At 41.4% G+C, this 14929-nt stretch overlaps 1 protein-coding gene across 4 annotated transcripts in view; it reads left to right on the forward strand.

The window, feature by feature from the left end:
* The window catches only part of VTI1A (vesicle transport through interaction with t-SNAREs 1A), a 266773-nt gene extending 254477 nt beyond the window's left edge, over positions 1 to 12296 (forward strand). For all 4 annotated transcript variants that reach the window (XM_083866526.1, XM_083866524.1, XM_083866527.1 and 1 more), the window contains one exon: positions 855 to 12296. Coding sequence is in view for 2 of the 4 variants with exons in the window: in XM_083866524.1 (XP_083722650.1) it covers positions 855 to 948 (94 nt within the window). In the remaining 2 variants the exon portion in view is untranslated. The remainder of the gene's footprint in view (positions 1 to 854) is intronic.
* The last annotated feature ends 2633 nt before the right edge of the window (positions 12297 to 14929 follow it).

Consider the following 14929-nt stretch of genomic DNA (forward strand, 5'->3'; position numbering starts at 1 on the left):
ATTTAGTAATTTTAATAGACCTATTAATTGTAGAAAAAATCTGAAGTGATGTGATGACTGATTTTAGGAGCAGGAATTTCTCCCTACAAATGATTGAAAAATATTAGAATTTTCTACTCCTGGCATCTTTTTATTTTCACTAATCTCTGTTTTTTTCATACTGCATAAAAATGTAACATTGCCTATTACCATAAGTAAAGGTATGCTACAGAGACAAGAGATGCTTTTACAACATAAGCTTCACAGTTTGACACTTGCTTCTTTATATCATCCTTTTCTTCAAAACTATCTTTTGTACTTTTCCCTTGGTATTTTAGTACAAGTGAGTATCTCATTGACATGTGTTTCCTTGAAATCTTGTTCCTTAATAGTAAAATCCCTTGAAAATTAATAAATTGTTTCTTTTCAGATTAAAACCACTGTGAAGATTTCAGAATGGTTTTTAAAAATATAATGATATTTACTGTTAGAGACCACCCTGCTTGGATTGCATTGACTGAACACTATTTTTTACATCTGTTCTTAGAAGGTTAATAAATTGGAACATAATTTGCTTAATTTATTCTAATATGTATACAAATGTATGCATAATTCAGAAAAGTCTACTTCTTTCTTGAATACAGAAGTTGGATTTAATAGCTACATAAAGATATGTATGGAGGCACTGGAAATTGGGAGAAGTAAAAAATAATCAAGATACACAGAATAGTAGAGGGAATACTGAATTTGTGGGCATATGTCTTTTCTCCAGCTTTTTTGTGCACCTCATTTTATAATTTTTATATATGTTCTGCTATTTTGATTTATTTTGTTTTATTCACTAGTTTTTTTTTGTCTCTTCTGCTTTTTTCCAGGATCATCCAAAACAGGATTTTGATTGTTGTTCTGGCAGTCATCATCATCTTCACCACCATGATGGCTATTTATTTTTCTGTCAGGGGACGCTGATACCTTTGTTCTTCACTAAACAGCAACAAACTGCTTGTTCTGAGTAATTAAGACAAAGTGGTCACATGAATCATTCTCTTGCACTGACAGAGTCTCCCTCTCTTTTCCACTCTTCAACTCAGGTGCAAGTGGTGTAAAATATTTTGTATTATTGATGGCATAGTTGATGGCGTGTGGGACTATTTTTTTCTTACATATTTGTCCTTATCTGAGTGTTTTCAGGATCTTAATGTTTGTTGGAGTGAGGGCTTGTTCTGGTGTAAAAAGACTTAATGTGTGTTGAATTCACCCACAGACAATTAGCCTGTAAGTTGCCAGAGTTTCATGAGGGAAGAGGGGTCTTTGCACTTTTCTTGTGCTGTGCAGGGTGTATGAATATCAAGCAGTATCTGACCTTCTGTGATTTAGAATATAAGTAAAGCAGAGACCAAATGATGTAGAAAGTGAACCTGTCTCCTGTGACTAACTCCCAATCCTGCATTATCGTAGCAAATGTAACCTGGTTAAGAACAGTAGCTAGTTTTAAAAAGAGAGCAACCTTAGGATGGTGCTTAATATATGATGGAAATCCAAAACCCAATTTAACAATTTTTTGTTTAAAGTTAGGCTTTCTTTTCTGCTTATTCAAAGCAATTCCACTTTCATCAAGATCATGAAAACACATCACTTACCTAAAATGTAGTTGTGGCTACAGCCCATCTGTTGAATCTCTTTTAAATCTTCAGTGTTGATATATGTACTGATAAGCATTACACACTAGGCCCTTAATGAAAATATATAAAGATACTTATCTATTTGTTGCTGATTGAAAAGAGATCCTAAGTAATAGTTCAGCAACAAATGCGTGATTATAGTGCATTAAAAAATCTAGATTTTTAATATTGGCCTGACTATGTTGAGACTGCATGTTGGAATATTTTGAGTGTATTAAATTCTGATGTGATATTCCCCTTTTTAAACAGAAACTGTAAAAATGTTAATTTATATATGCTTTTAGCTGATATAATATATCATAGTTTCACCAACCTGTGTGTAAATGACCTGTTTCTCTTTTCCTAATGGCTGTGCTTCTCCTTTAGGCAGGTTGAGGTCATTTGGCTTATATTTAAGCTTGCAACTCCAACAAAGGTCTATCACTGGTGATGTGATAAAGTTCATATTTTTATAATAACTTTTAAATTCATTATTTGCAATCCCTTACAAATATTGCAAATGGAGAGGAATATTAAGCCCTTGAACTTAAGCTATAAAGTGTTTTCAAAAGATGTTCAAAGAAACAAAAATTTGGTGACTTTTAAATTCCCCCCACATTAGGCAGGACCTGAGCACTGAATTTTCATGTGTGCCTTAGTACTTTTGGGGTTTTGGCATCCCTGTGGACTCTGCTGATTTGCTGTGCTGTCCCTGGAGGCTGATTTTGGCCCTAAATGTGTCATTGTTTTCTCTACATGGAAACAAATAACTCAGTTAAAAGGATGTGGTACTGATGCCACAGCTAAGACATAGTAAGAGGGTGATAAATGTAGAATAAGAGGATCCACAGGAAAAATGCTACTCATTGAAACAACTGCAAGCATGTAGGGTCAGCTCTGCTGTCGAAGTGTTACATGCAGCTCACAACAAAATTTAGAAGTGGTTTCTGTGCTGGGTTTCTCTACCAGCTCATGTTACTGGCCGTAGGATGGTGTTGGAACAAAAGTTCCTGAGTAGTCCAGACCCAGGTTGCAGGAGGTGTTGCTCTGTGCAGCACAGTCATGTTCAGCTCCTCACCTTGATGGCCCTGCACTGTCATGAGGTCATGGGCCCCCCCACCCCGGCTGCCTCCTGGGGCATCCTCTCCTTTCATCCTTGCCAGGTGTGTGGCATTTACCACGTGGCTCTGAGACACAGAAAGATTTGGGTGTTCAGCTTCCAGCCTTCAGGCGCTGCATGCACTCAAACTGAGCACTTTGGGTTGTTTAAGCAGAGCTCTGGCCGTTCACTTCAAGTGATGGTACAGAGATGAGTTCAGACAAATTAGGATGAAGCCTGGCAGCATTAGGAGATATTTATCCTCAGCTCGGCAAATTAGGAGATGCATATTTTGTAAAGCAGAAAACTGTCAAGAAGGAAATCTTAAGCTCCATCTGTTGCCTAGACATTCTCCGCATTGCCTCAATAATTTAACTATCATGGGAATTGATTCATGACTACTGATCTTAACAGTGACCTATGACTAGGTTTTGCCCTCTATCTAGCCACCTGCTGGAATCAGCAAAAAGCTGAAAGGAAGCTAGTTTTCCTTATCCCAGTATAAATCTAGGGCATAGTATCACATCAGATACATACACTCAGATAGGAATGAGGGAGAGAGAGAGACTGCCACGCAAAGCCTTCATCTTCACTTTTGATGAGCCTGCCATCGCTATGTTTCTCATGCTAACCTGTTAATAACTCTTCTGTGCCTGCTTTGCATCCTCATGTACTCCCCACATGTAAAATAGTGCTCAGGTGGACGTTACACTCTTCAAAACACATTATTACTCCTCTCTCACCTCTGTTCATCTGGCCTGGGAAGTGTGCAGGTGAGATTCACCAAATCCACATATTCTGGTGGTGATTGAGGGACTTCAACTGAGAGCACAGCCCCAACCACCCACAGGAAGGGTGACACCCCTAGGTCCAGGCTTCCCATGGACTAGTTTGGTCACATTTATAGCACGTCTGTGAATGAATCCAAGTGCTTACAAATGTAAACCTCAAAGAGCAACGTGTTTCTAATGTTGCCAGCCTTTGTGGAGAAATGACAAATTAAAAAACGCACGCGTGGTGCTGTGTGTGAAATCCATCCCTGCTAAACAGCTGGGCTTGCAGAATAAATAAACTAATTCTGCACTGATACAAAATCAAAAGCAATTTAATTAAAGACTCTTAAGTTTTAAAGGGTTTTAAATGCTATACATTTTGGGGAAATATCAGAAAATGTAGCTTGACTGACGTCAGTTCCCATCTCTGGGATGGGAGGCCATTTGCTATTCTGTTTAAGGCAGGCTGGATTGTCTTATTTTGGAGCCAGCTTGGTGGGGGGTTTTCTTTGCTGCTGCTTCAGAGCTCTGAGCTTCAAAGGCTGAAATTAATGGTGAACAAAATTGTGCGGCTCTGACCATCCCATGCGGGGCAAACCCATCGAGGGTTATCATTAAGTAAAGAAATAAAGAAAAAAAAACCCTGCCAGTTCCAAGAAAACCTCATCAGATAATGACCTCTGTGATTGGGTTTTCATTACCAAACAGCATCCAGAGATTGTCTGCCCCATAGAAGAAAAAAAAAAAAAAAAAGAAAAGAAAAAGAAAGAAAAAGCAACTGTGTCTCTCTCTCTTTCTCTCTCTCGCTCTCTCTCTCCTTTTTTTTTTTTTTTGCACATCTTTTCTTTAAACCTGTCAGATCATTTCAGTATTTCAAATCCGAGGAAAACAGCCTGCCTGCTGCTGTATTTGAAGTTGTAATGGTGTCAAAAAGTCACGACTGACTGACAGCCGTCAGTCCCAGAGGAGCTCATTAAATCATAAAAACTTGACAAGGAAATAATTGAGCATCACTGGCAACTTGGCGCCTGTTTAGACGTTTTTATTTTCTTTCATTATTAGTCCCCACCATTACGTTCATTAACAAATTGCATTAAACAACTGTTAAGGGCTAATGATTTGTTTATCGCTTTTTTTTTTATTATTATTATTATTATTTAAACATTAGCTGCGTCATGTGGTACCTCAGCAGCCTCATACTATCATCTGACTGAATATTTTTCCACTCAGAGCTCTGGGTACTGCTGGAATATGAAATAGATTATTCATTACCCTCCTCTTTGCCACTGATTTGGTTTCATGTAGCGTCTTCCACAGAGAAAGATGAAAACTTGTCAAAAATAGGTTATATCTTATTCTAAGGGCAACAATAGCAGCAGGTACAGGCACACTTTAATATTTAATTAAGGCTGATGTTAACCCCTTTAAATGACTTTAGCTGTGAGTAATATTCAAGTGCAGAAGAGAAAAATAATTGTACTTAATTTGCAAACTGTACAGCAGGCATTCATCTTTGAGTTACTAGCAAATTTATAGAATAATTTTAAATAATGAAATTTCCAATCATAAATATTTATATCCACTCTTTTTTTTTTTTACGTAGTTGTAAATGAACCACTTTTGCACATATCCTAAAAAAAAAAAAAAAATCCATGTCCCTTTCTTTTTTGTTTTGAACTGCACCACTCACATTTCCTACCACAAAATCTGGTAGGACTTTTGTAGGTGGGGAAAGAGCTACATGTGGATCCCCAGTAAAGTTGTTAGATGTAGCAATGATTTACACAGTTCTTTTTCTAGCAACTTGACAGCTTATGATAAACTCAAGGAGGATGTGGGCTCAGACTTTCTTTTTTTTTTTAGTTTGGAGGGAACAGCATGTGTTTTGGCATTTTTTTGGTTTTTATGTGAAACCATGGGAAGATTTTGTTTTGAAACTGATAAAAATAACTGCTACTTTTTATAGGAAAAAAGTATTTATCTCTAAGTATATTTTCTCTGTGTAGTTGCAGTTGTTGGTTGTCAATAATCCTCTTATTGAAGGAGAAGCTTCAGGAGAATTTTAAGATGGTAAAAAAAGAAACAGTCAAACGCAGGGTACGTGTTAGGCTCCCTTTGCTTTATAATAGTCAGTCTTTGATCTTTTCTTATTCAATAAATCTGAATGCAGTTTGCATTCGGTGGGTCCCTGTGCAGGGATGATGGCAGAAATGGCGGGCGAGTGCAATGACGTATCACAGGATGCTGCAGAGCAATTCCATCCAAGTCAACAAAGCTCCCTCACACTTCCTTGGAATAATTTGTCACTTCTGGAGTCACGTGGGGAAAGAGGCATGTAGCAGGTGAATATTTCATCAGCTACTGCCTGGCAGTGGGTTTTTCCTGCATGTTAAGCAGTGGCACACCAGCTCCTTGCCGTGCCCACAGCCTGGCCTGGGTGCACAGTCCTGGCCTGTGCATGTCAGGAAACAGAGGTGCACGTTGAGAAACACTTTAGCATCTTCCACTGCTGTCTTTTATTTGTCACACATAAATAATGAAGGCATCTACAGGAGTGGGGGGAGGGAAAGAGCTTATATGGCTTATATGCTGAGAACAAGTGAACTTGTGCACTCTTCATCCCTTCATCCCAACAACTGCCTTTGGCGTGAATAACGGCGCAGCTGATATGAAGCTCTGTATTGATCCGTTGTTCAGGAAGGTCCACTGGTAGTTCCTTGGACTTTTCCTGAAGGTATGGCTGTAACAGGTTGGTACTGTTGGGATCTGTTGCTTCTGTCTCCATCTCACACCAGACAAGTTCAACAGAGACAGACACAGAGAGGGGGAGCTCCCAGCCCTCGCTCTGTGCAGCTCTCTGTCTCCCACTAACATACAGACGTGATTACCTCTCCCGGTTAGAAAACCTGCTTGGGAGACTGCTGTGCACAAGTATAAGTAAAATAGTGTCTGCACTTGGAGAGGTATCCCAGGATGGATTTGGAAATAGTCTACTTTTCCCCAGGCAACAATAAGTTGGTAAAAAACCCTAGATAACCTACAAATATTGCTTATTCTATGGGGTAGGCTAAGCGTGAGGAGTTGTGTCACCCACAGCTGGTATCTCTCCAGCACCCAGGCACAGTGGTGTTTGGGGGAGCTGCTACAGATTTATCCTGCAGTTATGGCAGTAAAGCTTGAGTGTTCCCTCAGTGTTTTGGCTTTGTCAGACAAAGAGATACCAGATGGTGGTGGTGGTGGCATAACCAGTGGAGGATGGGGACTCTCCAAGGCAATGTCAGGTTTCTCACAAGGCCGATGCCTGTTCATTGATGGGATGTTCCAGGAGTGTGCAAAGTGAAGGCATTAGCTGGATGTCTGCCCTGCCAGAAAGCAGTGTTGGAAAATGGAAGTTTTACACATTTTCAAGGGCCTTAAGTGGTTCTGAGCCATTAAACTCTGTACAGGAAAGGGGCTGTCCCTGCTGTCCTGTGGCCAGAGAGGTCTGGAGCAGGCTGCCAAGCCTGCATTGCCAGTGTTATGGTGCATGCATCCTGCTGGCTGCCATGTTGTGACTGCTCCCCTGGACCAAACCCAAAGAAAACCTTCTACTGCTGCTTCTTTGTTCAGTTGCTTTCTCCATTCAGATCCATGACCTTGTCTGGTCAGCGCTGTCCCCAGTGAACATGATCGCTGCTTCTGTGGATTTAATGAACTTTCCAGCTCTCTTCTGTAGCCAGCTAAGTAACACTGCTTGTTGTCTGAGCTGCATGTTCTGCCTGCATGTATTTGTCTGTGCATACTCCTTTTGTTGATGCTGCTTGCAGGAGTTGCAGCCAGGCATGCCTTCCAAGGAAGCAAAAAAAGACCCTGTGAGTTTACCACACCACTAGAAAACTTGCTTTCAAATAAAAAAATACTATTTTATCTTCTCTTCTTAGAAGGAACAAGCTTATGTCTTTGCTCTGTCTCATTTGATGAATTTGTCTTCCTATGCCCTCCCAAGTTGGAGCCTTTGACCAAACTCAGCCAAATGTAATAGGAGAGCAGAGCTCTCAAAATTTTTTTTTTGGTTTCAGGAAAATCAGCAGGCAAGAGGCAAGATGTCCCACTGGTGTCCTCACCAAGAGAGGCTGCAGCGTGACATCCACCCAAATTGGACACTACCTGGGAGGAAGAAATTATAAATGCTTCTCTCCCCAGGAAAAGCTCACATCCCATTTAGATACTAGAGAATCCAACCCTGAGGAAACAAGGCCTCATTAGTGTCATTCCTGGAGGAACTACTTAATTAAAGGACAACAGAGTTGAGAGCATTGTTATGTAGGCCTTTGTTCCTTACACCTGGTCATTTCTATTGATGTAAAATGTCATCTTTCTGATCTGGTAGCATTTTGCACCCACTTTAGACAAGTATTCCTGGCCAGCCGAGGAGGTGCAGAGCAGGGAAGAATCAGACCTTATTACCGAGGTAATTATAGCCTCACCTACCCATCAGGCAAGGGTGTTCACCTCTATTAGCCAGGGCTCCCACAAAGAGAACAAAGGCTGGCTGGAAAGTGGGAGCCACCCAGGGAGCATCCCTGTGTCCAGCTACAGCACTCTGGGGCAGCAGACCTGCTGGGGAGGTCATGACCACAGGCTCCTTCCTTACCTGTCTCCTGCCTGCTTTCCTGGCGTTAAATCCAACCTGTCTCAGCAATACTGGTCAAGGCCATGAGGTGGGGAGACTAAAACAGGGAACAGTACCATCACCGAGGAAATCAGCTTTCAGTTAAAATGCTAAAAGAGGTAGGGGGTGGCTTTCAAAGCTTGTCTCAGCAACTAGCCTAATTCTATTTTCAAAAGCCACTGTTGAGTGCTTTTGAAAATTTTGTCCTAGATGCTTGGCTGAAAGACCTTAACCAAAGATTATTTTTTTCTCTGCTATAGGAAAGCTAAATATAAACCAACATTATTGAACAAAAACCTAACAAAACCCCTGTTGCAGGTCTAGGAAAATCTTTACTCAGAAAATCAAACTATTGGAGACCAGCATCTGAAGTGTCCTTCAGTCTTGGATGCCTCTTGTTTTGTGTAAACAGTTTGGCGTACAAAAAAAATATATTTCTAACAGCAAACATTTGTTTTCTGTTCCTTTTGACTTTTGCTATTTGCCTTTTGTTCTCCTGCCCTCAGAAAATCAAGACCTGAGTGTCTCCAGATGAGCAGCTGAAGTTGCTTTAGTGGATCAGTCTATTTTACCCATACAAGTAGGTGCATATGTGTGTCTGCTGTTTGAACAGCATCTTAACGACTTTTCCGCTGATTGCCTCTGGACCACAGGCAAGTAATAAAGCTGGCCTGTGCCTCAGTTTACCCACCACAATTTCATTAATGCTAGCCTACCTCACGAACTGGTGTAATGTTTAATATATAATGTGCTCTGTAATCCCTGGATTAAAAGTATTATGTAAGTGAAAAGCACCCATTTGATGTGTATGTAAATGCTGCAGTATTATAGGTAGGAGGGTCATTTGGGTGTAAGTGTAATACAAGCGCTGGCAAAAGGCAAAAGGGATTCCATTGTATTGACTTATTTTTAAAGAGCTTTTTATTTACTGAAATGCTCTGGACACCCTGAAAGAGAGACATTCCTCACTAAGCAGCTCTGCTGTTTCATCTGTCTTGGAGTGCTTTGATAAATGGATTGAAACTTGTCAGCTTTTCCTGTAGTTTCTGAGACTCCCTCTGGAAACTGTGTTGAAATATTATTATTGTAACTTCTTAGAGCACTACTTAATGAATTGTAACAGATATCCCTGTGAGTCCCGCGGATGCTGTGAGGACTGCACTTCCTCTCCTTCCCTCCGCAGGAGCAAACCAATGCCACACAAACACGTGGCACGGAGTGCTCATCCCCGGCCACCAAAAGCAGCTGGTGTGTCACAGGGACAGCACTTCTCACCTTCATAAGGCTTCAGCCCCAGCCATGTGTCCTGGCTGCATGGTCAGCAGGGCTCCAGGGATATAGGACAGAGCCAGATATCACTTGAGTAAAAGATTACTTTGATCTTTTAAGAACGTTAAGGAGGACAATGAATTAGTGTGGGGTTAGATCAGTGTTGATTATTTCCTCTGTCTCTAGGATGAGATGTTTTGACTTTCACACAGTGCCTGGGCTGTCCTGCAGCTTGGACTGGTGACTTGGGTGCTGTTGGACAGTCTGAACTCACACTACCCACAGGTGTCACCTGCCCTCAGAGCAGCTCTTTCTTTCTTTGGCAGACAATGGTTACGTGGTGTTACCAGACGGGCACACGTGATAGAAGGAGCAGGGTGTGGCACCTCCTCTGAAGCACAGGACCGACCCAGTAGATCTGCTTGAGGAAATCTGCAGAGAGGGTGGTCAGATGTTCCTGACAGGGACATGTCTATAGTGTGGAACTAGAGGTAGAAAGAAGTCAGCCATCTTGGGGTCATCTTGGGCGCCATTAATGTCCTACTGTGTTGGGTCCCACAGTGGAGCAATGGGGTGCCATGGTGACCTCTTATTTCTTACCTCCAACATATTCAAAGGAATCTTGTTCCTCTGCTCTCTCTGGAGGGGTGGTGTGACCCTTGATACACTTGGTTTGGCAGCTTGGTTGTGCTGGATAGGCTTGAAGGTCCTTGTCCTGATGCAAGGGTGATTTGAGAGTTTGGAATTTTTGGGTTTGTTTGGTTTTTGTTTGGTTTTTTTTTAATCTTCTCACTGGGTTTCAGTTATCCTTGTTTTTTGTAAGAATACAGAACTGAGCTGTTGATACTCAGGTTGTTATGGAGGTTCAAGATGGCCAAACACAAACCCCCCACAGCATGACAGCTGTACCCCTTGCCCTCCATGGTTTGCCCACAGCAGACAGTGCTGCCCGTCTCCATCTTAATTTTCTCCTGAAAAATAAGTGTGTACCTTCCCCTTGCCTCCAAACACGAACATGGGTCATCCTGAGTGAGGTCTTCAGGAAGAGAGGAGGGAAATTTTGAAGGAGGTCGTGGCCCAAATGGTGTAGAATCAGAACTATGAAGTGACTGGTTATAGGTCACCTCTACCCAGCAAGGCCTCAGAGGTGCCTCCATTGCCCTTAGTACTTTGAGGCCATCTTTGATTGTTCTCAGCCTTTTATTTCACTTTTTATTAACATTTTACATATTAAAATTTGTGTAGGCAGCCAGAAGAGAGCAGCATCTACACAATACTTGATGCAATGGAGAGTATTAGGAATCAGTGGCTCAGTTCTTTGGGACCTGAACTGGGGAAGCTGTGGGGGTGGTAAAGTGTCCTTTCTTTACACTACATTTTAAAGGTACTTCCAATTTATTTCTGTGTGTCCTCACCAAAATACAACCTGTGTCCAATATTGACTTGTGGTCTCAGCTGAATAGTTTCAAAAAATTAAATATAACCAGGGTTACCTTGGAGTTTTTGCTGAGCTGTTCATATTTGCTTTTAAAGGTTCTTCCCTCTTCTCAACCAGCCCAAACCTCTTAGTTCCCATACCTAGGTACAGTGATGCCAAAGTAAGAAATTATTTTCAAAATAGCTACTAGTGAATTGGGATTTTTTTGGGGGGTGGTGAAATTCCTCTAGTATTTTTATTCACAAAAGGAATGCTCTGGGAAGCAAATCTGCTTAAGTTGTCTCTGTTTATTCCTCCCAAAGTGAAATTATCCATGTCCTCTTTTCCCCCATGAGATCCCGGAGGAAACTGTCTGCACACACACATTGACACATCTTTGGTGCATTCCAGACAAGCCAGTGAAATTACACCAGAAATATGAATTTAGCCCACACAGTGTGTGCACACAGTGCTGTCAATACAGGACATACACAGACACACCCTGGCAAACCCTCCCATTCACATTTCAGAATAAGACATTCAAGACAGTGTGATTCCCTTCATGACTGTGTTCTGTACACTTTTCTCAAAAAAAAGGGTATTCTGTGAATTGTACCACTTTGCAAAAATATTTGACGTGGGTTTAGTTGTTTTGAATATTGAGGTTTTTGAAATCTCAGTAATTGTCATGATTGCTGTGTAATAGAAATTAGAAGGATGCCTGTGTTTTGGCTTTGAAGCTACCTACTTCTAAGACTACATTTTTTTTAAGTTTTCTTTTTAATGTGCTGCTTCGTGCCCCAGCTAAACTTTCCCCAGATTACGTGTTAGCTATCATAGCTGTTCCATAGTTAGATTTTAATCAGCCTCCGTACACAGTAATGTTAAACACTGAAAGAGCTACTAATTAATCGCCTTTCTGTATGTAACAGAGAGATAAATATCCATCCCAGAGGAATTGTAATTTCATGGTTTCTAATGATGGTTAGATTACATTATCTGGATCACTTAGGCTGTGGGTGTCATAAAAAATGCTCAAAGTCATTTATATTCAGTTTAATTTTTTTTTTTAACTTTGTAAGCCTGAGAAAATAATGCGGTGTTAGCAAGTCTGTTTCATATTTTAGTTAAATATACCTTTGTTGCACTGACTGAATGGATTCAGATGACAGTGACAAACTCAGTTCTTTTCTATTTAACATGCACCTTCTGCAATCAAATTAACAATGTACAAATCTTCATCGGGCTGCTGCAGAAGAGTATGTTGAATTCTTCAGCGTTGTTGAGCTTTGGGGAAAGATTTTCCTTTTGGATGCCCATTGGCAATGAGTGTTTTCTGCTAATTCTTGTATGTTCTGTAAAGTCTCAGTTGTCTCTCTTGAACGAAGGATTAACTGGACTTTTGGGTTGTATCAGGCTGTGGCTTAAATAAAATAATACAATCCAAGCGGAGTGTGAACCTCTCATTTTCCCCTCCCCACTTCTAACTGATTGGAGTCCATGCACGACTAGGGCTCCTGCACATCTGTATCCACATCACACTTAAATTTGGTAGCCACAAGAATATTTTTAAAAAATTAAAAAATCCCACTCCATGTGTACGTTGTAATAGCTAATAGTTGCATATTTTGAAATTCTGCTCATTCATATTTAAAAGGCTGAATCTTCTTTGAACTGCTGTGTTGGAGGGGGAAGTTAATTGTTTCTGAATGAGGATGATACTCCCTTTCCATATCAATTATGTGTACTGCTCCGAATTATCAATAACGCTCGCTCCCAAACTCCACCGGCCGCAGTTCTGCACCAGGCGCGTGCGCTCGCACAGAGCTGCCGGAGCTCCAGGGCTGCAGCCCCTCCCTGCACCCACGGGGAGCCAGACGTGGAAGGGAACCCCAGAGGAGCAAGGTGAGCTAAAGAAATGTGGTATTTCCAAGAGAGAGTTTGTCACCAGTTAGCTGAAATTGCTTCTGAAGTTTTGCTGGCAACTGTTTTACATGTCTGACTTGGTGACGGAGGAACTGTACTGTCTTAATAGAGAACTCCAGAACTTCAGAAGGGTTTTTCCTTGTTTGAATGCACAGCACAATGAATTTGTACCCACAGAGCATTCACCACTTACATTTCAAAACCTACAGCACACTAAACGTGAAACTTTTGTTCAAATTTCAAGGATTTTGATAGCCCAAGTGAATAGACACTGCCTATTGATTTTTCCCTTACAATGACTCTTGGATAACCTATTTTCTCATTTATTTTTAACGACAGCTCATGAGATTTTACAGCAATTCTGCCCAACCTCCTAATATCAAAATCCCTCCTTGACCCTGAAAATTGTAATTCTGCTATAGATCACAGCTGCTGAATATTACCTTTTACTAAGCTGGTTAAATAAAATATGTCCAAATCACTAGATCCCACAGGCCATGACTGCAATTCTAATTATACAGGGTCTGTATTTCTGCTCTACAGTACAGAAAAGCACAGCTTTCTCTGAGTCCACACCAAAGTGTGGGAATCCAGAATATTGGTTCTAGTTTTGAATTTGAAAAAAAAAAAAAAAAAGAAAAGTTACACTGCTCTTCAATGATTTTCCTGTAAAACTTTTACAAGGGAACCAAACCCTTTTGATGTCTTCCATACAATAAAATGCTGTGTAAGTCTGGAGGACAGAAGCATGTGGCGAGAATTTTCTTGTGTCTGGGGGATGGGTGTATTTGATGTGTACCCGTTTCAAAATCAAAAAAAAAAAGTCTCACACTACTCTTAGGCTGCACATTCTGCACAATGGCACAGGAAACCAGTGTAAGGAAACTAATTCTGGCCATTAAACATATTCTTTCCCCTCCCACTGCTTATTCAAAGAGTGATCACATGCTCCCTGCTGCAAGTTACACCTTTATAGAATTTAGATATGGAAGAATACTATTAGATTAGCCATTCCACCTACTGATGTGGGATTGTTCCCTGGAGAACCTTATTCATTAGTGTATCACTGCCTAACCTTGTGGGCACACCGTGCCAAGAACATCTTGGTTTTGTTCTGCTTTTTCCTCTTGTCCTTTCCTCCTGATGCTGAGAGCTGAGGGGGTAGTTTGTTGAGGAGAATGGAGAAGGTGGGATTCTTGTTTCATAGTCAGGATGGTGTTTTGGATGCTTCAGTGTATACATACTTCTGTGGATGGTAAGTTTGTATACTTTTTTAATTAGTATCTAAGTGCAGAGGACCAGATAGGGGGTGATCTTATTCAACATAATTCCCTGTAAGATCTTCTGGAGCCCAGTGGTCTACAGCAAATTACCTTCATGCCTTGCCCTGATTCTGCAGTGTCCTCAGATGTAGCTTCCATTTTACTTTCTGCTTTCACTCTCCTGCGAGCAGATGGAGCCAAACTTTTAATTGCTTCTCTGCCAGGGAAGCCAGCTTGGCATTTTACTGCTTTTCCAGGAGAGAAAGTTTTTATTTCAGTTGTTCTTGGTCTGATCCCATAAAACTTGGAGCTTTCAGGGCAGCTGTGGGTGCTTGGCATGTCTCACAGTAGTGCCTGGTATCAGGGCCCTGTCAGCTGGGTCTCCTACTGTAAACTTATCCTCTCAGAGCTCCACTTGTACCTTTTGTTCTCCTAACTTGGCTTAGCAATCCCCCTATCAAGAAAATGAGGACCTCAACACCAGCTCCTCCTGTGGGGTCAGCCAGTTGTGTTTTAATAGCCCAATTCAAACCCACTATTGAAGCACCTTCAGTCCATCACTTCAGGCAAGTTCATTTGTTCCTGCTGTGTGGCAGCTGCCACCTCTCCCACTTTCTGGACCCCTGTGGGTATTAACTCTACACCACACTGCAGCTGTGCCTTTCCTCCTTGGGCCATCCACACCTGCACTACCTCCTCCAGGCCTCTGCAAGACTTCCAGAAGTGAAACCCAGATCCAAAGAGGTCTGCATACAATCAGACATCTGCTGACCTCAACAGAGACCATCAGGAGACCAGCAGAGCCCAGACCAGGGACAGGGAGCCATCACCAGACAGGCTAAACAGCATCCTTTGGGGATGCACTTCTGCTTTGTCTGAGGACCTGGTCCTA

The sequence above is a fragment of the Zosterops lateralis genome, assembly GCF_965231275.1.
Source record: "Zosterops lateralis genome assembly, chromosome: 8".
Lineage (NCBI taxonomy): Eukaryota > Metazoa > Chordata > Aves > Passeriformes > Zosteropidae > Zosterops > Zosterops lateralis.